Genomic DNA, 24474 nt, shown 5'->3' on the forward strand with positions numbered 1-24474 from the left:
CCTATGGCAGGTAACATGCAAAAAATGGTTAGTAGCCTTTCTTCAACACGTGACGTGTGCATGTGCGTGCGTGCGTGCGTGCGTGCGTGCGTGCGTGCGTGCGTGCGTGCGTGCGTGCGTGCGTGCGCACTATTCTGAGTCTAAAATATCGTATCCATATGAGGCTCTCAATCACTCATTTCCAAATGGTGACAAGGAAAGCAGTGTTTTCGTCTGTCCTGCACATGGCATGCTATCCCTGTTGACATGCAAGGTACTGTAGCCTGGCTGCTGAAACACACCACTGAGTTTACTGACCAAGGTCACCTGAAACGGCCCCACCAGAAACTGCCTTATCTCTTCTCTTCTTTCCCATGCCACGGTCCTCCTTCTCTCTTTTGTGTTGTTAATGATGTAAAAAGGAACTTGAGGAAGAGACACATGGCAGATGGCTGGACAAAGAAAGAACCTCCTGGCAATCATGACATTTACAAACCAAAGATGTCTCACTTTAAAAGAGAGTAAACAAATGCCAGGCAGTGAAAGCGGGTCAATTGATTGTTCTAATTTAGACTAGTCATATAGAATTTCAGTACAGAAGAGGCTATTTTAGAGGCAAATGCCTGTATGCAATCACACACATTTTAGGAAGAAAAGCCACTTTGTCTCAAATAATTAGGCCAAAGTATGGCTGAAAGGTGCAGGGTTCCTCTTGGGGTGTAAGAGTGTGAAACAGTATAGGCCAGTGGTTCCCAAAGTGGGGTCCGGGGACCCCCAGGGGCACCTGAGGGAGTTCCAGGGGGTCCCCAGCTAAATGATAGTTAGGAACCAAATGGACCATTATGGGTTTGTAACTCAGAGAGTGTACAAATGGAACCAAATGGACCCTAACGGGTCCATTTGGTTCCATTTGTACACTCTCAGAGTTAAAATAACATTGATTTTACAATATAAATTGGGGTGCCCAGAGGTAGCAATGCCATTAAATGGGGGTCCGTAGACTAATGCATGTCAAACTGTGGGGTCCTTGAAATTAAACGGGTTGAGAATCACTGCTAGAGCCGTAAAAATCTTCTCTTATGGGGGTCTCTGGCATATCGTTTCAAATGGGGGTCCGCGGGGTAATTAGTGTCAATTTGGGGGTCCTTGACGTGAAAAAGTTTGGGAACCACTGGTATAGGCCAGGGGTTCTCAACCCGTGGGTCGCGACCCCTCGGGGGGGTCGCCAAATTATTTTGGGGGGTCCCCAAATTATTTTGTTTGTTTTTTTGCAACTGAATGGCTGGAAAAAGGAAATGAAGAGTTTACATATAGTACACATAGTACATGCATACACCTTCCCTAATGATTATATCTGGTTTCAGTATTTATTTATGGTGTATTGTCTCTATTATTAAGGTTATTGTAGCAGTCAATTTATATTGGGGGTCGGGAGGGGGCGGGGCGGGGGTCCCGAGACATTGCCAAAGCATTTCCGGGGGTCCCCGGCCAAAAACGTTGAGAACCCCTGGTATAGGCAACTGTGGTATTATGGACTGTTCATTCTGCTGTAGCAGGCTGGCTGATAATGTGTCCTAATCACGCTGCCAGGTGCGAAAACACTGCTGTTTTGGGAAACAAACCACACAGATCACTTTCAATTATGTGATGAACTCAGAGTAATGATTTGAGAGCTTTTCTGTCTTGAATAGTGGAGTCTGAATGAAAGTGGATTTACTCATGTTTCAAATGTACATGTTACAACACATTTAGCTCACTTTTCCAAGGGCAAGAAATAGTCTCTACTGTAGCGTACCTAGGGCTCCATTTTCGTCACCGCTAAACCCCTTATCCCTAAACTTCTTTCCCTTTTTTTTTTACTATTTTGCAAAACATTTTTGAATAGTTAAAATGGCCAGTCTACAAGCTCACAATGTGTCAATGTAGATTGGCTAGTTAAACTATTCAAAAAAAAGAGTTTAGGGATAAGGGGTTTAGCGGTGACGAAAATGGAGCCCCTAGAGTCCTATACACAATGTGCTATATACGACAGGTGAAGCCTACTGTAATTATTTAGCTTATAAATAATTATAACGTACAGTATATTAAATATACTGTAAGAACCAGGTATCCTATTACAAGAGAAGAACCACATAATTTGGGAGCACAATTTGCCTGTACCGTATGTTGGGGAGTGCCCGTAAGGCTGACCTCCCGTACAGTCCAACCCGTGCTGCGGGTTACAAATCACCCGTGCTGCGGGTTACAAATCACCCGTGCTGCGGGTTATAAATCACCCGTGCTGCGGGTTACAAATCACCCGTGCTGCGGGTTATAAATCACCCGTGCTGCGGGTTACAAATCACCCGTGCTGCGGGTTACAAATCACCCGTGCTGCGGGTTATAAATCACCCGTGCTGCGGGTTACAAATCACCCATGCTGCGGGTTACAAATCACCCGTGCTGCGGGTTATAAATCACCCGTGCTGCGGGTTACAAATCACCCGTGCTGCGGGTTATAAATCACCCGTGCTGCGGGTTACAAATCACCCGTGCTGCGGGTTACAAATCTCCCGTGCTGAGGGTTACAAATCACCCGTGCTGCGGGTTACAAATCACCGTGCTGCGGGTTACAAATCACCGTGCTGCGGGTTACAAATCACCCGTGCTGCGGGTTACAAATCACCCGTGCTGCGGGTTACAAATCACCCGTGCTGCGGGTTACAAATCACCCGTGCTGCGGGTTACAAATCACCTGTGCTGCGGGTTACAAATCACCCGTGCTGCGGGTTACAAATCACCCGTGCTGCGGGTTACAAATCACCCGTGCTGCGGGTTACAAATCACCCGTGCTGCGGGTTACAAATCACCCGTGCTGCGGGTTACAAATCACCCGTGCTGTGGGTTACAAATCACCCGTGCTGCGGGTTACAAATCACCCGTGCTGCGGGTTACAAATCACCGTGCTGCGGGTTACAAATCACCTGTGCTGCGGGTTACAAATCACCCGTGCTGCGGGTTACAAATCACCCGTGCTGCGGGTTACAAATCACCGTGCTGCGGGTTACAAATCACCCGTGCTGCGGGTTACAAATCACCCGTGCTGCGGGTTACAAATCACCGTGCTGCGGGTTACAAATCACCTGTGCTGCGGGTTACAAATCACCCGTGCTGCGGGTTACAAATCACCGTGCTGCGGGTTACAAATCACCTGTGCTGCGGGTTACAAATCACCCGTGCTGCGGGTTACAAATCACCCGTGCTGCGGGTTACAAGTCACCCGTGCTGCGGGTTACAAATCACCTGTGCTGCGGGTTACAAATCACCTGTGGCTTCCTGTGAGGTTAGGGTTAGGCTAGCCCCTCTCGGGACCCTCCGTAAAGTTTGTTTACTTTACATAGGGTCCCTTTGCATCTATCCCACGCGAAATGGTATACAGACGTACATACCCTCGGAAAAGGCCGTCCTGCGGCGGGATATATCGGCTATAGGAGACAACGGAAACGTCAGCTAATTTTCATTTGGCGCAGAAGCCGTTAAGTATTTTTGAGTGGTGTAAACCACTCCTACAACTGGCTTTGTTAGTTTGTTTGTCTGCAGAACCACACAGGAAGGCAGGCAGATGACGTTTATATGAAGATTTATTTACCAACACAGGACATACATGGGCTGGACACACCATAACATAAACTATACACTAGCAGGGAACACAAGGAACTGAGGGTTTAAGTAGACACAGGGATAACAATACACAGGTGAACAGAACTAACAATCAACACTGGGATAGGCTGGGAGACTAACAGGACACAGGTGGAGACAACTAGTAATCACAGGGAGGTGAGACAACACAGGAAACTAGGGGGGAAACAGGAAACACTAGGACATGACTAGCGGCGGAGCCTCAGTGGAGGCGAGCTGCAGCGGCGGGGCCTCAGTGGAGGCGAGCTGCAGCGGCGGGGCCTCAGTGGAGGCGAGCTGCAGCGGCGGGGCCTCAGTGGAGGAGAGCTGCAGCGGCGGGGCCTCAGTGGAGGCGAGCTGCAGCGGCGGGGCCTCAGTGGAGGCGAGCTGCAGCGGCGGGGCCTCAGTGGAGGTGAGCTGCAGCGGCGGGGCCTCAGTGGAGGCGAGCTGCAGCGGCGGGGCCTCAGTGGAGGCGAGCTGCAGCGGCGGGGCCTCAGTGGAGGCGAGCTGCAGCGGCGGGGCCTCAGTGGAGGCGAGCTGCAGCGGCGGGGCCTCAGTGGAGGTGAGCTGCAGCGGCGGGGCCTCAGTGGAGGCGAGCTGCAGCGGCGGGGGCTCTGTGGCGCAGAGCTCTGGCAGTGTGTCACTGTGTGCCAGCGACGGCATCTGAGGCGGCGGTGGCCGCGACTCGGCCGCGACTCGGCCGCGAGTTCTGCTGGGTCCATGTTGGCTAGTGTATACTGTCACGGTATGAGACAAGTGTTGGACCGATGTGCAGAACCACACAGGAAGGCAGGCAGATGACGTTTATATTTACAATTTACAATTTACAATTTAGGCATTTAGCAGACGCTCTTAATCCAGAGCGACTTACATTAAGCAATAACAAAAGCATGGCATACATCACATATATAAAAAGTAGTTATCATGAATCATGCGTAGACTAAGAACGTAACAGTGGAGTATCTATGTAAACTATACATACTATACTATATAATATATTATATGAAGATTTATTTACCAACACAGGACATACATGGGCTGGACACACCATAACATAAACTATACACTAGCAGGGAACACAAGGAACTGAGGGTTTAAGTAGACACAGGGATAACAATACACAGGTGAACAGAACTAACAATCAACACTGGGATAGGCTGGGAGACTAACAGGACACAGGTGGAGAAAACTAGTAATCACAGGGAGGTGAGACAACACAGGAAACAGTAACTAGGGGAAACAGGAAACACTAGGACATGACTACATAATAAAAGTATACAACAGACAGATATCGTGACAGAAATTCTCTCTTCCTTCCTTCCTTGACTTCCTTATTGACATCCCATTGTACCACCTCCAGCACCGGGGCTACGTTCCTGCCTCTGATCTGCTCTGTCTCAGCTAGGGTATGTACGTCTGTATACCATTTCGCGTGGGATAGATGCAAAGGGACCCTATGTAAAGTAAACAAACTTTACGGAGGGTCCCGAGAGGGGCTAGGGTTAGGCTAGGGTTTGAGATAGTGTTAGTAATGTTGGGACTAACGGGAGACCGGACCAATGCCACGCTCCTGTTCAGTGTAGGTGTTGGGGTGGCAGTGGCTCAGGAGGTAGAGTGGCCGCATGAAAGGTTCCCACTGTGTCAAAGTCTCCCTGATCAAGACCTCTAACTTCTCCTTCCTCTGCCATTGGTGTGTGAATGTAATGCACATTGTAAAGGGCTTTGGATGAAGGGGTTTGAGCAATACATCGGAAAAATACAAAACAAGTTGAACTAAACCAACTGCAGTTTTGATGTGCAACACAACAAGTGCTGAGCTGGATAAAAACCCAGGATGTATACACTACAGTATATGTGGTCAGTCTATAGGCCTATGAAAGGAGAAGGAAGTGGCACAGTCGGTAGTGCTGTCGCCTCACAGCTAGAAGGCCCTGGGTTCGATTCCCGCTCGGGACGCTGTGGGTGCTGGCGGCGTGTTTCCTCCTCCGCGTCATCAGTGCCCATACCCGAGGGTTGGCCTTTCTGTGTGGAGTTTGCATGTTCTCCCCGTGTCCCCTAGGGTAGGTACCCTCACAAAAAACATGCAGTAATCCTGGTCTCTAAAACTGCCTCCCCTTGGCCAGCCGGGGCGCCTGATGGAGGGGAAAGGAACTGGTTGGAATAACGTGTGCCTTCCACGCGCTACGTCCAACCAGGGAAACTCCCCCCTGTCAGGTGTAAAGGAGCAACTTGGACACTCAGGCATGAAGGAAGCATGAGTTCAAGTCCGTTGCTCTCCCCATGTCCCCCAGGTTGGCGGAGGGTGTGTAGAGCCCAGGATCAAATTAGATAATTGACACAGGCAGTGGCGTGCACAGACATTTAGAGGGGCAGGTGCTCAAGTGAAAAAAAGTGCACCTTGTGCAGCGTGTGAAACCGGCCGGTTGTCTTAAAAGTGTGATATTTATAGATTTTGGGGCCTAAATAATATATGCTCTAGCACCCCCTAGTGTCTATCTGTGCACGCCACTGGACACAGGGGTGAAAAATGGGTTACAAAAATCATGGGATAAAGATTATTTAAAAAAAAATAAAAGAGAAGGGAACCCTCATATGCTCCAAAAGGTTATTGAACCTGCAGCACCTCCATGAAGTGATGTGCGTATTCTACCATAGTTTCTATATAGGCCTATGAACCTTATTTTTAATGCACAAACTCATTAAAAAAGGAAATGAGAAAACAGGCACTGGAAACTCACTGATAATGTGGACCATTTTATCGTTCTCCAAATCCCGCCGCTGCCTATAAATAAAATCCCAGGCAGAAAGCTGTCTGTATCTGATCACAACTTTTTCTCTCTAGCTACTGTGGCACACGTACTTATCTCTCTTACTTGGCATTTGATTATTACCAGAGGTAACGGGATTATGGTACTCACAAACACTTGACTAATGTACTGTGCATCCTGTGGGCCTATAATTCAAACTGTGTGCCAGTGTCATGCAGGGACATGCTGTCATTTCTCATAGATTATACATCCTTGCATGGCCTTACAGGCTGGGCTCCTTTCTTCCACTAGTGCTCCTTAGCTTTATCCCGTTCTGAACGGGAACCCCTTTTGGTGGTTTTAGCATTATGTTATTCTTTTAGCTATTGAAAAATAGCAGATCTACAAGCTCGTAGCGCGGCACTACGAGGCTTGTAGGTCTGCTTCTGGAGGGTCCCTGGAACGACATATTTTTTTTTTGGGGGGGGGGGGGGGGGGGTCGGCGGCCAAAATGTTTTGGGGGTCCTTGACATGAAATAGTTTGAGAACGACTGACACGGAAACATGGGTTTTTCATGAAAACTTATCAGCGTTTAGAAGGCATTCGTAGAATCGGCCTCAGTCCACCATTTTGGGCGGGAACCCCTTTTGGGGTTAGCATTATGTTATGCTTTAGCTATTGAAAAATAGCAGATCTACAAGCTTGTAGGTCTGCTATTTTTGAAAAATCAAAGAACCACTGACATAGAAACATAACTTTTTCAGAAAACTGTCAGGATGTAGAAGACATTTTTAGAATCTGATCTCAGGTCAGAATGGGTTAAAGAGAGCTGTTAAACTGATAAGGTGGTAATGAGAAAAAGAGGACTAACGTTCTGCATTCACAGCCGCGGTGTTAGAGGTAATTCTTCTGTGAAATCCCTCTGAGGACTTTTCAGATGTGCTGAAGAGGTATATTAAATGGCTTTGCTGATAAACGGTATAGGCTAAGGGGGCTCTAGCTGCATTTGTGATTATCTAAAGTATTTCTTTTTTTTCTCCATACAGTAAGTGGTGTGGTATGAAGATTGTGAAGTGATTATCGTGCAGCCTTTGAGGCTTATAGTTTCCTAATGTATATTAACCCATTTTGACCTGAGATCAGATTCTAAAAATGTCTTCTACATCCTGACAGTTTTCTGAAAAAGCTATGTTTCTATGTCAGTCGTTCTTCGAGTTTTCAAAAATAGCAGACCTACAAGCTCGTAGCGCGCCACTCGGTGGCGCGCTATGAGCTTGTAGATCTGCTATTTTTCAATAGCTAAAGCAGAACATAATGCTAACACCAAAAGGGGTTCCCTTCCCGCCCAAAATGGGATAAAGGATAAAATGCCCAATCATAAGAAATCTCAGTAAAATCAATTCATCTATTTGTACGCTCTCAGGGTGTGTTCACACCAAACTTTAATTCTACCCATGTGGTGGATTCTGACAATGCTTTTCAAACGAAGAATAAAGCTCCATTCACGTTGAAAAGCATTGGCAGCCATTGAGGATTTTTACAGTTCACCGTTGGGGAATTGTTGCATAGCTATATAGCAATATAAAAGCACTGTGCTTTACCAACAAAATATGTTGGTTTTGCTTGAGCCACTCAGCTGGTGACCTTCTTATCCCCCTCTGGTGGCATCCAAGTGTGTGCTGAATCTGCTGATGACTTTGTCTGGCAGATATCAGAGAGCAAACTTGAACACTAGACATAAACCTTTAACCCATTTGGGCATGACGTCTAAATCCTGACAGTTTTCTGAAAACCCCATGTTTCTATGTCAGTCGTTCTCATACATTTTCATGTCAAGGACCCCCAAAAATATATGTAATTGGCCGCCGACCCCCATCTGAAAATATGTTGTTCCAGGGAGCCCCCCCCACACCCCAGAAGCAAAGATTTGAGTTAAAAACGTTCGTTCTGAAAGAATATATATTCAAAGATTTGCGCCACATTTTCAAGATTTTTCAAAAATAGCAGACCTACAAGCTCATAGCGCGGCACTCGGTGCCGCGCTATGACCTTGTAGATCTGCTATTTTTCAATAGCTAAAGTATGACATAATGCTATAAACACCAAGAGGGGTTCCCGCCCAAAATGGGTTAAGGGGCTTAACGTCTTGATTTTTGAGGCTTGACAAGTGTAGAACAAACACGGGAAAAATCTCATTCTTATTTTTTTATGCAAATTGAATACACAGGACCACAGAAAGTCCCCAGCACTTTTTTTGTGTTATCCTTTTAGCCTAATTAGTGTCTGACTGTACCTGGTGCTGTTTACATTTTTGACTAATAAAGTAGTCAATCAAAACAATCGGGTGAACCAGTAGAATCCACCGCCTGATTTCGACCAGCACCCGCCCCCTCGACACCAGAAATCATGCAGGCTGGGCCAGGCTATATATGTCTTATTAGTGCCACCTGGTGGACACCAGTTTTGGTACTCGGTGCCACCGAAGCCCATTATAAATAAAAGAAAGAAAATGTAATTCTATTGTGCATGTCATGTGCACACCAGATTAGAGGAATTTGGATTAATTAACTAAATATGGATTAAGATTTTTTATTTATTTATTTATTTTTAACTCGTCTTAACGTCCCTGACAATCAGTGCATAATTAGATTCAGCTCGTCTTAATGTAAAAGCAAAGCAAAGTTCTGTTTACCCAGGGTGAATGGACTAAGCTCGAGATGCTTGTTTACAGCCAGACCCTGCTCATAGAACATTTCATGGTAGGGGTTCAATGCCTTGCTCAAGGGCACTTCAGCGGTGGTAATTTTAACATGCCGGTCCGGGGATTCGAACTGGCGACCTTCCGATAACAAGACCACTCCGCAAACCGTTCGGCCACCACAGTCCCTGGCATTTAAACAGTTAAATTGCTGTTTGTATGTGGTAAAACTTTTATCTTCATCTGAAGGAGTGGAATGAGAAACTGGCCCTACTTGCGGAGGACAGGGCTGCGTCCTGCCTCACCGACACCAAGTCTACCCTTCATGATGCCTCCCCCTTCCATCACATTGGCTGGAACACACGTCTCTCTACTCATGGTGTCCTTTCATTCTCTGACGTGATTGGCTCTTGGTTTGAGGAGGGGCGAGACTATCTCTATCAGAGTGGGCAGTGTAGACGGAATGCCACCTGCCAACATTATACACAGGTACAGCAACAATGAACTTTATTCACAAGCTTTACTTTATTTGTTTATTTAGTCGGGACAATGTATATTAATGAACTTTACATTAAAAATGCAGTGTAAATATATACCAGATTTAGCAAAACATGCTAATTTCCATCTGCAGTCCCCAGACATCGAACATCAAACAATACAAACAGGGCTGACATACAGGACATAGCCTACAAATACCTAGTACATTTAAATAAAATAAATAAAAAATGTTTCAAACAATGCACTGACGTTCACTTATATATATGATGGTGATTTGAAATTTGGATGCTGAAATGTTTTGTCAGCCCAGTCTTCCAAATTCTATTTTCTTTTTAAAACTCACCATTGGGCTGTGTTTCAATTCTTCTCTCATCGTACAGCTGGTATGGGCCACTTCCAGTCATGTGGGCTGTGCCAAACAGTTCTGTCCAAGAGAGGGGGGTCTCTGGGAGCTGTTTGTCTGTGCATATGGCCCTGGGTGAGGACTAAATCGCATAGGGCGCTGCCATGCTGCCATGTCTAACCCCAAAATTGAGTGTGTTGTATTTACTTGCACATCCCCTTGTTGAAACATAACATAACAATCATCAAGAAGTCTTTAGTCTTTAGCTTTATTAAGGCGACTGTGGCTCAAGAGGTAGAGCAGGTCGTCCAATGATCGATGTCGAAGTGTCCTTGGGCAAGACACTGAACCCCAAATTGCTCCCGATGTGCTGGTTGGTACCTTGCATGGCTTCCGCCGCAATCGGTGTATGAATGTGTGTGTGAATGGGTGAATGTAATGCACAATCTATGTAAAGCGCCTTGGATAAAGCCGCTATATAAATGCACCATTTACCATTTACAGTGACACGACAGATCCAAAATCAAACCACCTAAGAAGAATGTACGTGCATGAGTTTATTTACATTAGATTCCAGTTTTGGGGAATTCTATCATGCATCTCTGACAATAACGATGCAGAGGAATAACAATGATGATGAATTAGGTTATAAATTATGTATAGTTTTTTACCATGAAATATATTTTTTGTAGAAACGTTTTGAGCTTCAAACTGTTACAGCTGTTCTGCCACTACACAGCAATACTCTGAGTGTTAACTAACCTCCTGCTATATCAGGGGTTCTCAACGTTTTTGACCGGGGACCCCCGGAAATGCTTTGGCAATGTCTCGGGACCCCCGCCCCGCCCCCTCCCAACCCCCAATATAAATTGACTGCTACAATAACCTTAAACCATTTTGGGCGGGAACCCCTATTAGTGTTTTAAGCATTGTTATAATTTAGCTATTGAAAAATAGCAGATCTACAAGCTCATAGCGCGCCACCAAGTGGCGCGCTATGAGCTTGTAGATCTGCTATTTTTGAAAAATCGTGAAAATAAAATTTAAAAACATTTTTTTTTTTTTTTAAATAATTTGGGGACCCCCTAAAATAATTTGACGACCCCCCGAGGGGTCGCGACCCACGGGTTGAGAACCCCTGTGCTATATAAATGCACCATTTACCATTTCTTCTAGTGTTTGTTCTCCCCAAACTTTCTACAGTTCTTTAGTAAATGGAGAATTATGGTCAGGAGGCCAATATTAGCCAATCAGGAGAGAGACCCCTACAACATTTATCCATCATATTATAGTGTTCCATTTCCAACTTTTGTATGCTAATTGTTTGTTTCATCACTTAACCCATTTTGACCTGAGGACAATTCTACAAATATCTTCGAAATCCTACACAGTAGTCTGAAAAACCCTATGTTTCTAATGTCAGTGGTGCTCAACCTTTTTCCTGTCAAGGATATTCCTGTAAATATCTGGATTTTGCCGCCGACCCCCCATCTGAAAATATGTTGTTCCAGGGACCTCGCCAGAAGCAAAGATTTGAGTTAAAACGTTCGCTCTGAAAGAATATATTCAAAGATTCGCGCTCACATTTTCACGATTTTTCAAAAATAGCAGATCTACAAGCTCGTTTACTAAAGAGCTGGAGAGACCCCTAGTTACTGAACAAATGTATAGCTATTTAACATGTATTAAAATCTTACGAATGATCATTCATAATGTAAACAGTGTATGTACTGTATGTGTGTAATGTCTGTTGCAGGGGTAACTGGGAAGTGAATGGCTGGCTGGTGGTGCCCTACAAGACAGGGCTGTCCTGCTCTTTCTGCACCTCTTCCATGTCTGGCTGCTTCAGACTGTGGGATCATGTTGGAGGACTGTGTGGTGAGATAAAAAATACATTTTAATGATTTTTCAAAAATAGCAGACCTACAAGCTCGTAGCGCGCCACTCGGTGGCGCGCTATGAGCTTGTAGATCTGCTATTTTTCAATAGCTAAATTATAACATAATGTTTAAAACACCAAAAGGGGTTCCCGCCCAAAATGGGTCAATTACACCCAGCGCACACAGCACAGCAACACAACTGTTTTTTACTTGGGTTTGGATGAAACTTCACACATAGGTTGTCCAAGGACCTGAATTTTGACACCAATGTCTAATGAAGTCCGATAGAAATAAAAAAAGACAGAAAGTGCTTTAACCACCAGAGCCCTTTTTAGTTTTTACTTAAAGGACCACTTCACCACTTTTCAACATCTCTTCATATAATTGGTCCTCACTAATGTTCATGATAAAACACCACCATTTTTTCCTACTCAGTCTGTGTCTCATAGGAGGGCTTTAGGCAGTTCGGACACCCGTCCACCAGTGACATCATCATTAGGCAGATTTTTTTTAAAACAAGATTTGTTTTAAAATATATTTAGATTATTATTATCGTGATAACGATGGCTTCAACTTTTGCATTGCAACTTTTCAGGAAAAGAAAGCCTGCCGTTTCTATTAGCTTGGATTCACCATCGATGATGTCACTGGTGGACGGGTTTCTGAACTGCCCACAGCCCTCCTATGAGACACAGACTGAGTAGGAAAAAATGGTGGTATTTTATCATGAACATTAGTTAGGACCAATTATAGGAAGAGAAGTTGAAAAGTGGTGAAGTGGTCCTTTAATAAAGTAGGGACACCCGGTTACTTGAAAGCCGGGGTTAAACTTACAAAAAAGATTTCTTGAAACAAGTTGACAAGTTCAAAGAACAGTGACCTTGTTGTCGTCGTCGTCGTCGTTCTTGAAAAAATGAATCCATCCAGAATCTCTCTAGAGATCAAAGAAGAAATTAATCAATTAACGATGCTTCCCCGGCTCGCAGCTGTGCACCTCCTCAAGAATGTGCCCTAAAATTTGAAGTGAAAATCATCGTCAGTGATAGTACGTGCCATGGTTTTTAATGTTAGTACACTGTAGCGTAGATCATGCATTGCTTTACACCTCAGTAACACTATTCTATTGTCTATTATTGTCATTGCATTCTGAACACAACAAAATTCGGTTTTCTGTATACATGTTTGTCCTTCAGTGTGAATAAAGTGAAGATAGTGAAATGCAATCTCTGCTGGAACATGTATACTGGAAATTGGGAAATGTTGTGAAGATGAATTTCATTTCATTCAAGGTTCAAGGTTGTACTTTATTGTTACATCTTGTGTACAGGTACATAAGAGTACAAAAAAAATGTTTGGCTTCCTTCAGACAATATGCAATCAAAGCATAGATTATAGCGACCGCAAAAAAAAACCCATCATAATTATGTACTTCATTAATTATTGTAGGTATTGTAAAGTACAGTATTTCATTGTCACGAGACTGTATTATGTAGACTGTATACTGTATTATGTTTTTAATTCAATCAGTCCCAATACAAGTGTGTGTGTGTGTGTGTGTGTGTGTGTGTGTGTGTGTGTGTGTGTGTGTGTGTGTGTGTGTGTGTGTGTGTGTGTGTGTGTGTGTGTGTGTGTGTGTGTGTGTGTGTGTGTGTGTGTGTGTGTGTGTGTGTGTGTGTGTGTGTGTGTGTGTGTGTGCGCGCTTCAGAGACTCCAAGGAACCCATGTCGTATGAGCTGTGGTCAGCATGGTCGTCTGAACATCTCATCCTGCAAGTGCCGCTGTGAGCCAGGCTTTACTGGACGCTTCTGCCAGGGTACAGGGTACACTACTTTTTTAAATGTTTTTTTTTTGTGGCTTTCGCCTTTATTTTATATTTATTTTATGGAGGGACAGATAGTAGGCTGACAGGAAATGGGGAGAGAGATGGGGGGGAAGACATGCAGTAAAGGCCGTAGGGATCGGGAGTCGATTATTCTTCTGCCAGGGTACACTGCTATACAGTGATTCTTTCTCAACCCTTTCCATTTCCAGGACCCCCAGGTTGATATGATTCTTATCTCTGGAACACTATACACTAAAACATCCCAAGTTTTAATCTAAAAAAAAAAGCCCAGTCCACACCAATGTTTTTGCAAACAAAACTCGTTGCAACTTTCCAGTTGCAGTGGTCTGAGTTGACCTGTTCAGTTGGAACTTGTTGCGTTGTGAATCATTGATGTGGACTGACGGGTCCATTTGGTTCCATTTGTACACTTTGAGAGTGTTTATTGTTTTGTAGTCATCAGGCAGAAACCATCAATCTGGAACCATTAAAAAAAAACAAGAAAAAAAAAAAACGCCAACAAGTCTTCATCAGGGCAAGTATGATGAAGACTTGTTGAGTTGAAACATGTTGGCACTTTAAACTTTAATAAAGTACCCTGATTTTATATCCGCTCTCTCCTCTTTTTTTCACCTTTTTGAGTGTTCGGATCGCCGCTCTTTCTTGTTGATCCTTGAATGGTTCTCTGTGCACACCGTGTCTTTTCCAGTGCGCTGCAGTGTGCAATGTGTACACGGTCACTACAAGGAAGAAGAGTGCTCCTGCCAGTGTGATGTTGGCTATGGAGGGGCAGAATGTGCAGGTGAGTACAAGAGTGTTTTTGTTCTTCTGTGTGTGTGTGTGTGTGTGTGTGTGTGTGTGTGTGTGTGTGTGTGTGTGTGTGTGTGTGTGTGTGTGTGTGTGTGTGTGTGTGTGTGTGTGTGTGTGTGTGTGTGTGTGTGTGTGTGTGTGTGTGTGTGTGTGTGTGTGTGTGTGTGTGTGTGTTAGGGCATTAAGCAACTAGTCGACTAGTTTATTTTATTTTTATTTATTTTTCCCTATTTTGTAGGCCTCAAGATCAGGTAGATTATAGTTATAGTCACCAATGTACACAGTTTTTAAATGTACAAATATTTATTTCCCAAAAAAATACATAATAGTGTAAACAACTAGTCGACTAGTAAAGTCGACTAAACTAGGCAACTAGTCAACTAGTAAAAATGACTAGAAGTGAATGCCCTAGTGTGTGTGTGTGTGTGTGTGTGTGTGTGGGGCGGAGTTTTTGTATGTTATCACAAATAACATACAAAACTTACCTATCTGTTTGCAAGTAAATTCTACTCTTGTGTTTATTGGGTCTATTTTTCCATCAATAACTGACTCTCAGTCAAAGTTCTTAGCTGTAAAATGTGTCTGAATGGATTTTGCCGTGGCCATAAATGTGTCTTAACGTTTTTACAGCCAGTCATAGCAGCGACACGACAAAGTTGTCCTGTCTTAGGGTGCACTCACACCTTTCATGCAATTCTCGTGCTCGTTGGATGCTCGTTGGATGCATGTTGTGTTGTGTCATGGCCGCCCAATGTATTTCCAATGGAGGTCACATGGTTTGACCCAACATTGTGTTGTGTGAGGGGGAGGGGCGCACGACTGCGCCCCTCCCCCTAACACAACACAATGTTGGGTCAAACCATGTGACCCCCATTGGAAATGCATTGGGCCGCTGGGCGGCCATGACACAACACCCAACGAGCACAGAGAATTGCATGAAAGGTGTGAGCTCAGCCTTAGGCCTCACTCAGACCTTTACTGCTGCTTGTTGGATGAATGTTGTGTAGTGTCATGGCCGCCCCAATGCATTTCCAATGGAGGTCACATGGTTTGACACAACATTTGTGTTGTGTGAGGGGGAGGGGGCAGTCGAACACAGCTGAAAGCCATACAACAGACCATGTGACCTCCATTGGAAATGCATTTGGAAGGCCATGACACTCACAACATTCATACAACGCTGTAAAGGTCTGAGTGAGGCCTTATTCTCACTGTGTTTGTGCCAAGATGGATGGTCACAGTGTCATTACGCTCAGAAACCCCAGCATGTGTTGCTATTGGTGTCCCCTACAGAGAAGCGGCAGTTTCCCTTCCACAGCTGTGATGTCAGAATAGATGGAGAGTGCTTCATGGTGTCTCCGGAAGCCGATACATACTATGGAGCCAAGAGTCACTGCCAGGTGTGTGTTAAACCCATTTAGGACGTTGAAATAAATAAAAAGTCTTCTGTAACAATATATATTTAAAGATTTGCGCCACATTTTTACGATTTTTCAAAAATAGCAGACCTACGAGCTCGTAGCGCGCCACTCGGTGGCGCGCTATGAGCTTGTAGATCTGCTATTTTTCAATAGCTAAAGTATAACATAATGCTTAAAACACCAAAAGGGGTTCCCGCCCAGAATGTGTTATCTTTTGTCGGACTGGGACGCCTATGTTCTGCCAGGCCTGACGTCGAAATAAATAAAAAGTCTTCTGTAACAATACAGTATATATTCAAAGATTTGCGCCACATTTTTACGATTTTTCAAAAATAGCAGACCTACAAGCTCGTAGCGCGCCACTCGGTGGCGCGCTATGAGCTTGTAGATCTGCTATTTTTCAATAGCTAAAGTATAACATAACGCTTAGTTAAAACACCAAAAGGGGTTCCCGTCCAGAATGACTACCTCCAGAAATGTGTGTGCAGAGACGTGTAGTGAGTAGGCAGGGGGGGCTGAAATCCCGTAAGAGGGCACTTTTTAGACAATAATAGCAGATCTACAAGCTCTCAACGTGTCGTGCTGCGACGTGTTGAGAGCTTGTAGATCAGCTATTTTTGGGGCACAAACCCAAGATGATTGAAATTATTTTATTTGGAATACCCCTTGAGATACAATATCTCGTTTTCGAGAGAGTCCTCGCGTATACAGTCAATACAAGGTCATTAACGGAAAAATAAAAAGAGGGAAAAAAACCAAAACACAAAACAAACGGTTACAAAACAACACAAAACAACACAAAAACAGGGTATTACACTAGACAAGCAAAGTAGCAACACGATGGATCATTTGTTCCGTCAAAGGTACCACAGACGAAAAAACAGTCTAAGTCCAAATTTCAGAGTGACCCCTCCACGAAAAGGCCTCGTTGTCCTGACCCCTTATCTATCATTTATACATTATGGATAAATAGTGTGGACTTAGACTGTTTTTCGTCTGTGGCATTCAAATATCATTGTCTACCAGCAGTCTTTACCTACTGGAGATGCGGCGTGCGACATGGATTTATAAACATGTTTGTTCAACGCAAAATACTGTTCAGGAGACTGTTCAGAGAAAAAAAGCAATTCTCCTGAATGCTGCCTCCCGGTATGGCATGGAAAGGAGAGGAGTGGCATTTGCATTTCTTTCACCATGTAGTAAATGCTGCATCCATGGTCTGGAAAGGGCAGTTGTTTTAGCCCAGTCTGGGCGGGAACCCCTTTTGGTGTTTTTTTTTTTTTTTTTAATAATTTTTATCCCATGATTTTGCAACCCAGTTTTTTCACCCAGTGCCAATTATCTAATGTAATCCTGGGCGCTACACTTCCTCTGCCAACCTGGGGGGGCAGCGGACTGACTTCATGCCTCCTTCAATGCATGAGGAGTCCAAGCTGCTTCTTTTCACCTGACGGGGGGGAATTTCCCTGGCCGGACGTAGCGCGTGGAAGGAACACGTTATTCCGACCAGTTCCTTTTCCCTCCATCAGGCGCCCCGGCTGGCCAGGTGGAGGTAGTTTTAGAGACCAGGATTAAAGGGCAGTTGTTTTAGCCCAGTCTGGGCGGGAACCCCTTTTAGTGTTTTAACTAAGCATTATGTTATACTTTAGCTATTTGAAAAATAGCAGATCTACAAGCTCGTAGCGCGCCACCGAGTGGCGCGCTACGAGCTTGTAGGTCTGCTATTTTTGAAAAATCGTAAAAATGCGGCACAAATCTTTGGATATATATTCTTTCAGAGCGAACGTTCTTTTTTTTATTTCGACGTCAGGCCTAAATGGGTTAAGGCAGGGGCTGAAGCCCCCTTTGATGTCTATGTGTGCACGTCCCTCTGTGTGTGTGTGTGTGTGTGTTTAGAAAGAGTACTGCCCTTTTCATCCTTTTTTCTTCTCTCTGCGTTTCTTCTTTTTAATTTGTATTGTTTTTAATAAATCCCCAGGAACGAGGTGGTGTTCTTGCTCAGATCCACAACCAGAAGGTCCAGGACATTTTGGCGTTCTATCTTTGCCAGCTGGAGGGGAGGAGCAACGAGGTCACCAACTCAGACTTTGAGACGCGCAACTTCTGGATCGGTATGACTGATTTGTCTCTGTCACGCCACCGTTGTTGTCCTCCGAATATAAGCCATTTGGGAATGTTCTTTTATAAAAACTGGCTACTCTCCAGAAACTTATTCTACCATCACAGACAAAAACAAACCAATGGATGCGGTCGTACGGAAATCTGACTTAAAATTAGGGATGCACCGAAAAGGGAAATTCATGGCCGAAACCGAATACCGAATATCCGAATATGATTAATATTATATATCTTTTTTCTTACCATTGCTGTCATGGCAACATTAAAGCTACCTGATTTATGGCAAAACTTGACTTAATTAATAATCACTATTATGGGTCCATAAAACATGTTCTTTTGAATGCATAAATTGCATACACTATTCGGTGATATATTTTCTGCCTATTCGGGCCGAAGCCGAATAGGCCGAAAATGCATTTTTAGCCATTTTCTGCCGAATATTTTCTGCCGAATATTTTCCGCGGCCGAATATTCGGTGCATCACTACTTAACCCATTCTGGACGGGAACCCGTTTTGGTGTTTTAACTAAGCATTATGTAATGTTATACTTTAGCTATTGAAAAATAGCAGATCTACAAGCTCATAGCGCGCCACCGAGTGGCGCGCTATGAACTTGTAGGTCTGCTATTTTTGAAAAATCGTAAAAATGCGGCACAAATCTTTGAATATATATATTCTTTCAGAACGTTTTTTTAATTTCGACATCAGGCCTAATAACAAGCTTGTGTATGTCTTCCTCCCTCAGGTCTTACGTATAAACCTCTGAAAGACTCATTTCGGTGGGATACAGGAGAGATCGCTGGGCTCAGTAGTTTTCGGTGGGATACAGGAGAAATCGCTGGGTTCAGTAGTTTTGCTTTTGGACAACCCGACAACCAGGGGTGAGAGACAAATAATTCACAAACTGACAGACTGCACTATACATACTGTACTGATGCACAGAAAGAGCAGCACCATGTATCCTATTCTCATAAAAAATGTATGTGGCAGACATCTCATTTTTTTTCAGAGCAGGTATATTGAAGAGAAGGTAAAATATAGGTATTAGGAAGTGAGCATCGATTGATTGAAAATGTTATTTCACAGTATGGAATATGGGTACATTTCAAACGAAAAGTACAGGTCCAATACAAACACTGCTGCTTTGAGGATAGAACCAGAAAAAGCCCAAAGACTTGTTTACATAAGCATTCTGGTATGTATCGGACTTTGAAGCTTAACCTATTCTGGGCGGGAACCCCTTTTGGTGTTTTAAACATTATGTTATAATTTAGCTATTGAAAAATAGCAGATCTACAAGCTCATAGCTCATACCTACGAGCTTGTAGGTCTGCTATTTTTGAAAAGTCGTTAAAATGTGGCGCAAATCATTGAATATATATTTCAGAGCGAACATTTTTAACTAAAATATTTGCTTCTGGGGGGTCCCTGGATCTACATATTTTGAGATGGGGGTCCGTGGTAACCTGACTCCACCAGATGGGGCAGCAGAGAGTACACTAGGAGGGGGGAACCCAGTGTACTCTCTGCTGCCCCATCTGGCGGAGTCAGGTTAGGTCCGTGGCCCAATAGAGATAATTCTGGGGGTCCTTGACATGAAAAAGGTTGAGCACCACTGACATAGAAACATGGGTTTTTCAGGATTTTGAAGCCTTTTGTTTTAATCGGCCTCAGTCCAAAATGGGTTAATTATCGGCGTCTGATGCGCATTGTGTAGATAGAAGATTATAGGCCCTCGCAAGGGACTGCAGTCGAGGTGGCAGACAGTGTGGCTCAGGAGGAATGAGAGAGTGAGAGACTTTCCGAATGCACTTATTTTTTATGAAACACGCACATTTCTGGTCAAAGGATATCATGAGTATAGGCTAGCTAATACGATGGCAGGCATTATGTTATGTATAATGGTGGATGCAGTTTCTGTAGCAAGTTTTCTTTCTATAAAAGATTGATGTGTTTTAGGTGAAAAATATGCCCCATAGTTTAACTTTTGTTATAAATTATTCTGTACGTTCCATAGATTTATATTGAAGTCTGTTTCAGTCGATCGATAAAAGACGTGTTGTGGAATGATAAGGTCATCCATCACCATAGGTTGAGCTGCAATCATTAATTACACCACCAGATGTCTCTGTGTCTCTCTCTCCCTCTCTTTATCTTTCTCTCTTGTCTGTCTGTCTGTCTGTCTGTCTGTCTGTCTGTCTGTCTGTCTGTCTGTCTGTCTGTCTGTCTGTCTGTCTGTCTGTCTGTCTGTCTGTCTGTCTGTCTGTCTGTCTGTCTGTCTGTCTGTCTGTCTGTCTGTCTGTCTGTCTGTCTGCCTGCCTGCCTGTCTGTCTGCCTGCCTGCCTGCCTGCCTGCCTGCCTGCCTGCCTGCCTGCCTGCCTGTCTGTCTGTCTCTCGCACGCACACACACACACACACACACACACACACACACACACACACACACACACACACACACACACACACACACACACACACACACACACACACACACACACACATACTTTCTTACACTCCTCTCTTTCTGTCTAGATTTGGGAACTGTGTAGAGCTGCAGGCATCGAGTGCCTTCAACTGGAACGACCAGCGTTGTAAAACACGAAACCGATACATCTGCCAATATGGTAAGGTCCTTCTTCTGGGAATTACTGTGTGAAACTGTCGAGGTATAGCAAAGGAAGGACATCTTGTGTTTTGGAGAATTTTATGGCCAATTAATAAAGAGCAAAATGAAGTAACTAAAATCAGTGAAGACCGCCAGCGATTATTACTAGCACACATATGGTCCGTCTCTGTGAGAATAGATGAGGATTAACCCATTTTGACCTGAGATCAGATTCTAAAAATGTCTTCTACATCCTGACAGTTTTCTGAAAAAGCTATGTTTCTGTGTCAGTCGTTCTAAGTCGGCTAAAAACGAAAATTTTGGTCTATTGTGGAGTTTCATTAGAGCCGACTTGTGGGTGAAAATACTGGAAGGGGTCACATATATATTCAATGATTTGTGCCACATTTGAACGACTTTTCAAAAATAGCAGACCTACAAGCTCGTAGCGCGCCACTCGGTGGCGCGCTATGAGCTTGTAGATCTGCTATTTTTCAATAGCTAAAGCATAACATAATGCTAACACCAAAAGGGGTACCTCCCGCCCAAAATGTGTTAATTGGCAAACAGCAGAGATTTCACAGGAGGTGCACATTTGACACCGTAGCACCACATGGTGCACATTGGAAAAGGGGAAAGACTTCCCAATCCCAGCTGCCTCCGGGTGCACACACATGGTTTTATTGCCACTTTACTAATATGTTGGTGTTTGCAATGGGAATGCATTGGCTGGGGGGGGTAGGCCTATGTATTATGTAGAGATGAAGAATGCCAGCACTCATTGTATGTCCTTTTACATACATACAAACGGACGCGGACGCGTTTCGGCCTGTATGGCCTTCCTCAACGCTGAGGAAGGCCATACAGGCCGAAACGCGTCCGTTTTTCAGTCTCAGAGGTAAATAAAATCCTGTAAAAGGACATACAATGAGTGCTGGCATTCTTCATCTCTACTTATATCTTCGAGCCTTGCACTTGTTTGAACCTGGAGTGCTGCGGGTTGTCTGCTACGGCAGTACTATTCTCTATGTATTATGTTGTTGCTTTGTGTTACGATATGTTTATGGCTAACACCATCGTTATTAGAGGGTATAGGCCTATATATGCGCATGCATATAAAGTGAGGGGCAAATCGAGTGGCAAAGTGAGTGCACCGATGGCAGCAGAAACCATGCAAGGCACCAACCTGCACATCAGGAGCAATTAGGGGTTCAGACTAGTGATGCACCGAATATTCGTCCGCAGAAATTATTCGGCAGAAAGTGGCTAAAAATGTATTTTTTGGCTTATTCGGTTTCGGCCCGAATAGGCAGAAAATATATCACCGAATAGTGTATGCAATTAATGCATTCAAAAGAGCTGAATACATTTTATATGGACCCATAATAGTGATTATTATTTAAGTTAAGTTTTGCCATAACCAATTGTTTTGCCATAAATCAGGTAGCTTTAAGGTACGGCCATGACAGCAATGGTATGAAAAAAGATATAATATAATATTAATCATATTCAGGTTTTCAACCAACTGTTTCTTATATTCAGTATCGGCTAAGAATTTCCCTTTCGGTGCATCCCTAGTTTTGCTCAAGGACACTAACTCTGGGGGAGCCCGGGTTTGAACTGGCAACCTTGCGGTTTCCATCCAGCCACTCTACCCCTGAGCCACCGCCGCCGCCGCCGCCGCTGGGGATATGCTCCCCCTGAAGACATGGTTGTGATAGTTACAAATAAATGAGCATTCCTTCACTCAAGTCAGAAATCCATCGGTCAATTACATTGATGCACTACACAGAGAATGAACACAATTTTCTATATTGATTAAGTTGTAAGTTGCAAATTGCTGCTGATGCACTGCATGCCATGCATGGATTATATTATGTGCATTTGCCAAATTAACTTTACCTACACATCCTTTTTAATTGGTCCTTCCTTTACCGTCACCCATCAATTAATCATTAACGACAAAGGTTTATTGCCACCATGTTTACTTCCCTTGGACAACATCAACTGATGTGTCTGCATGTGTTAACCCATTTTGGGCGGGAACCCCTTTTGGTGTTTCAAGCGTTATGTCATGCTTTAGCTATTGAAAAATAGCAGATCTACAAGCTCATAGCGCGCCACTCGGTGGCGCGCTACAAGCTTGTAGATCTGCTATTTTTGAAAAATCGTGAAAATGCGGCAATATATATTCTTTCAGAGCCAACATTTTTAACTCAAATCTTTGCTTCTGAGGGGTTCCTGGAATGACATATTTTCAGATGGGGGTCGGTGGCCAATTACATATCATTTTTGGGGTCCTTGACATGAAATATTGAGCACCACTGATATAGAAACATAGGTATTTCAGTAAACTGTCAGGATTTAGAAGACATTGTTTTAATTTCAACGTCAGGCCTAAGCTGCTGGCAACACAGTAGGTGCGTCTCATTACGCCACAGAACTTTGAACTTTGAACTTTATTGAGAGGATGGCCCCTTGAGATGTGGCATCTCGTTTTCGAGGGGGTCCTATACATACAAAATACAACGTTACAGCAGTGCAAGTACACAGTACTAAAGACACAACATGACATACAGTACAAATACACAGGACATACACATACAGGTACAGTTAGCTTGCTCCCCTTCTCCCACCCCACCCCTGACCCCCAACTCGTTTATATATGAAAAACAGTACTATAACCTGTGTCGAAGAAGTAAACATGTGAATAAGTAGTATTAGAAGCATGAACAGGTTGTTTGGAGATGTGAAAATAGGGAAGTCCTGAAGCGGCCTAGAGAGGTAGTTGATCTGAGTGAAAGTGGAAGGTTGTTCCAGTCACACAGGTTCTGCCTGTAGAACGTGGCCTATAGTCCTGTCCCATTTCACAGGTTCTGCCTGTAGAACGTGACCTATAGTCCTGTCCCATTTCACAGGTTCTGCCTGTAGAACGTGACCTATAGTCCTGTCCCATTTCACAGGTTCTGCCTGTAGAACGTGGCCTAGTCCTGTCCCATTTCACAGGTTCTGCCTGTAGAACGTGACCTATAGTCCTGTCCCATTTCACAGGTTCTGCCTGTAGAACGTGACCTATAGTCCTGTCCCATTTCACAGGTTCTGCCTGTAGAACGTGACCTATAGTCCTGTCCCATTTCACAGGTTCTGCCTGTAGAACGTGACCTATAGTCCTGTCCCATTTCACAGGTTCTGCCTGTAGAACGTGACCTATAGTCCTGTCCCATTTCACAGGTTCTGCCTGTAGAACATGGCCTATAGTCCTGTCCCATTTCACAGGTTCTGCCTGTAGAACATGGCCTATAGTCCTGTCCCATTTCACAGGTTCTGCCTGTAGAACATGACCTATAGTCCTGTCCCATTTCACAGGTTCTGCCTGTAGAACGTGACCTATAGTCCTGTCCCATTTCACAGGTTCTGCCTGTAGAACGTGACCTATAGTCCTGTCCCATTTCACAGGTTCTGCCTGTAGAACGTGGCCTAGTCCTGTCCCATTTCACAGGTTCTGCCTGTAGAACGTGACCTATAGTCCTGTCCCATTTCACAGGTTCTGCCTGTAGAACGTGACCTATAGTCCTGTCCCATTTCACAGGTTCTGCCTGTAGAACGTGACCTATAGTCCTGTCCCATTTCACAGGTTCTGCCTGTAGAACGTGACCTATAGTCCTGTCCCATTTCACAGGTTCTGCCTGTAGAACGTGACCTATAGTCCTGTCCCATTTCACAGGTTCTGCCCTGTAGAACGTGGCCTAGTCCTGTCCCATTTCACAGGTTCTGCCTGTAGAACGTGACCTATAGTCCTGTCCCATTTCACAGGTTCTGCCTGTAGAACGTGAACTAGTCCTGTCCCATTTCACAGGTTCTGCTTGTAGAACGTGACCTATAGTCCTGTCCCAT

The 24474-nt window shown here is 44.2% G+C and overlaps 1 protein-coding gene across 1 annotated transcript in view; it reads left to right on the forward strand.

Annotated features, from left to right (window-relative positions):
• Positions 1-24474, forward strand: part of LOC306920289 (C-type lectin domain family 18 member A-like) — a 29081-nt gene continuing 4607 nt past the window's right edge. The window contains exons 1-10 of the mRNA XM_079496996.1: positions 1-27; positions 9332-9571; positions 9961-10058; positions 11680-11801; positions 13509-13616; positions 14335-14427; positions 15729-15835; positions 17835-17967; positions 18721-18856; positions 20508-20599. Of these exons, the coding sequence (XP_079353122.1) occupies positions 4-27; positions 9332-9571; positions 9961-10058; positions 11680-11801; positions 13509-13616; positions 14335-14427; positions 15729-15835; positions 17835-17967; positions 18721-18856; positions 20508-20599 (1153 nt within the window). The 5' untranslated portion in view covers positions 1-3. The remainder of the gene's footprint in view (positions 28-9331; positions 9572-9960; positions 10059-11679; positions 11802-13508; positions 13617-14334; positions 14428-15728; positions 15836-17834; positions 17968-18720; positions 18857-20507; positions 20600-24474) is intronic.

This window comes from Electrona antarctica, assembly GCF_951216825.1.
Source record: "Electrona antarctica genome assembly, chromosome: 3".
Lineage (NCBI taxonomy): Eukaryota > Metazoa > Chordata > Actinopteri > Myctophiformes > Myctophidae > Electrona > Electrona antarctica.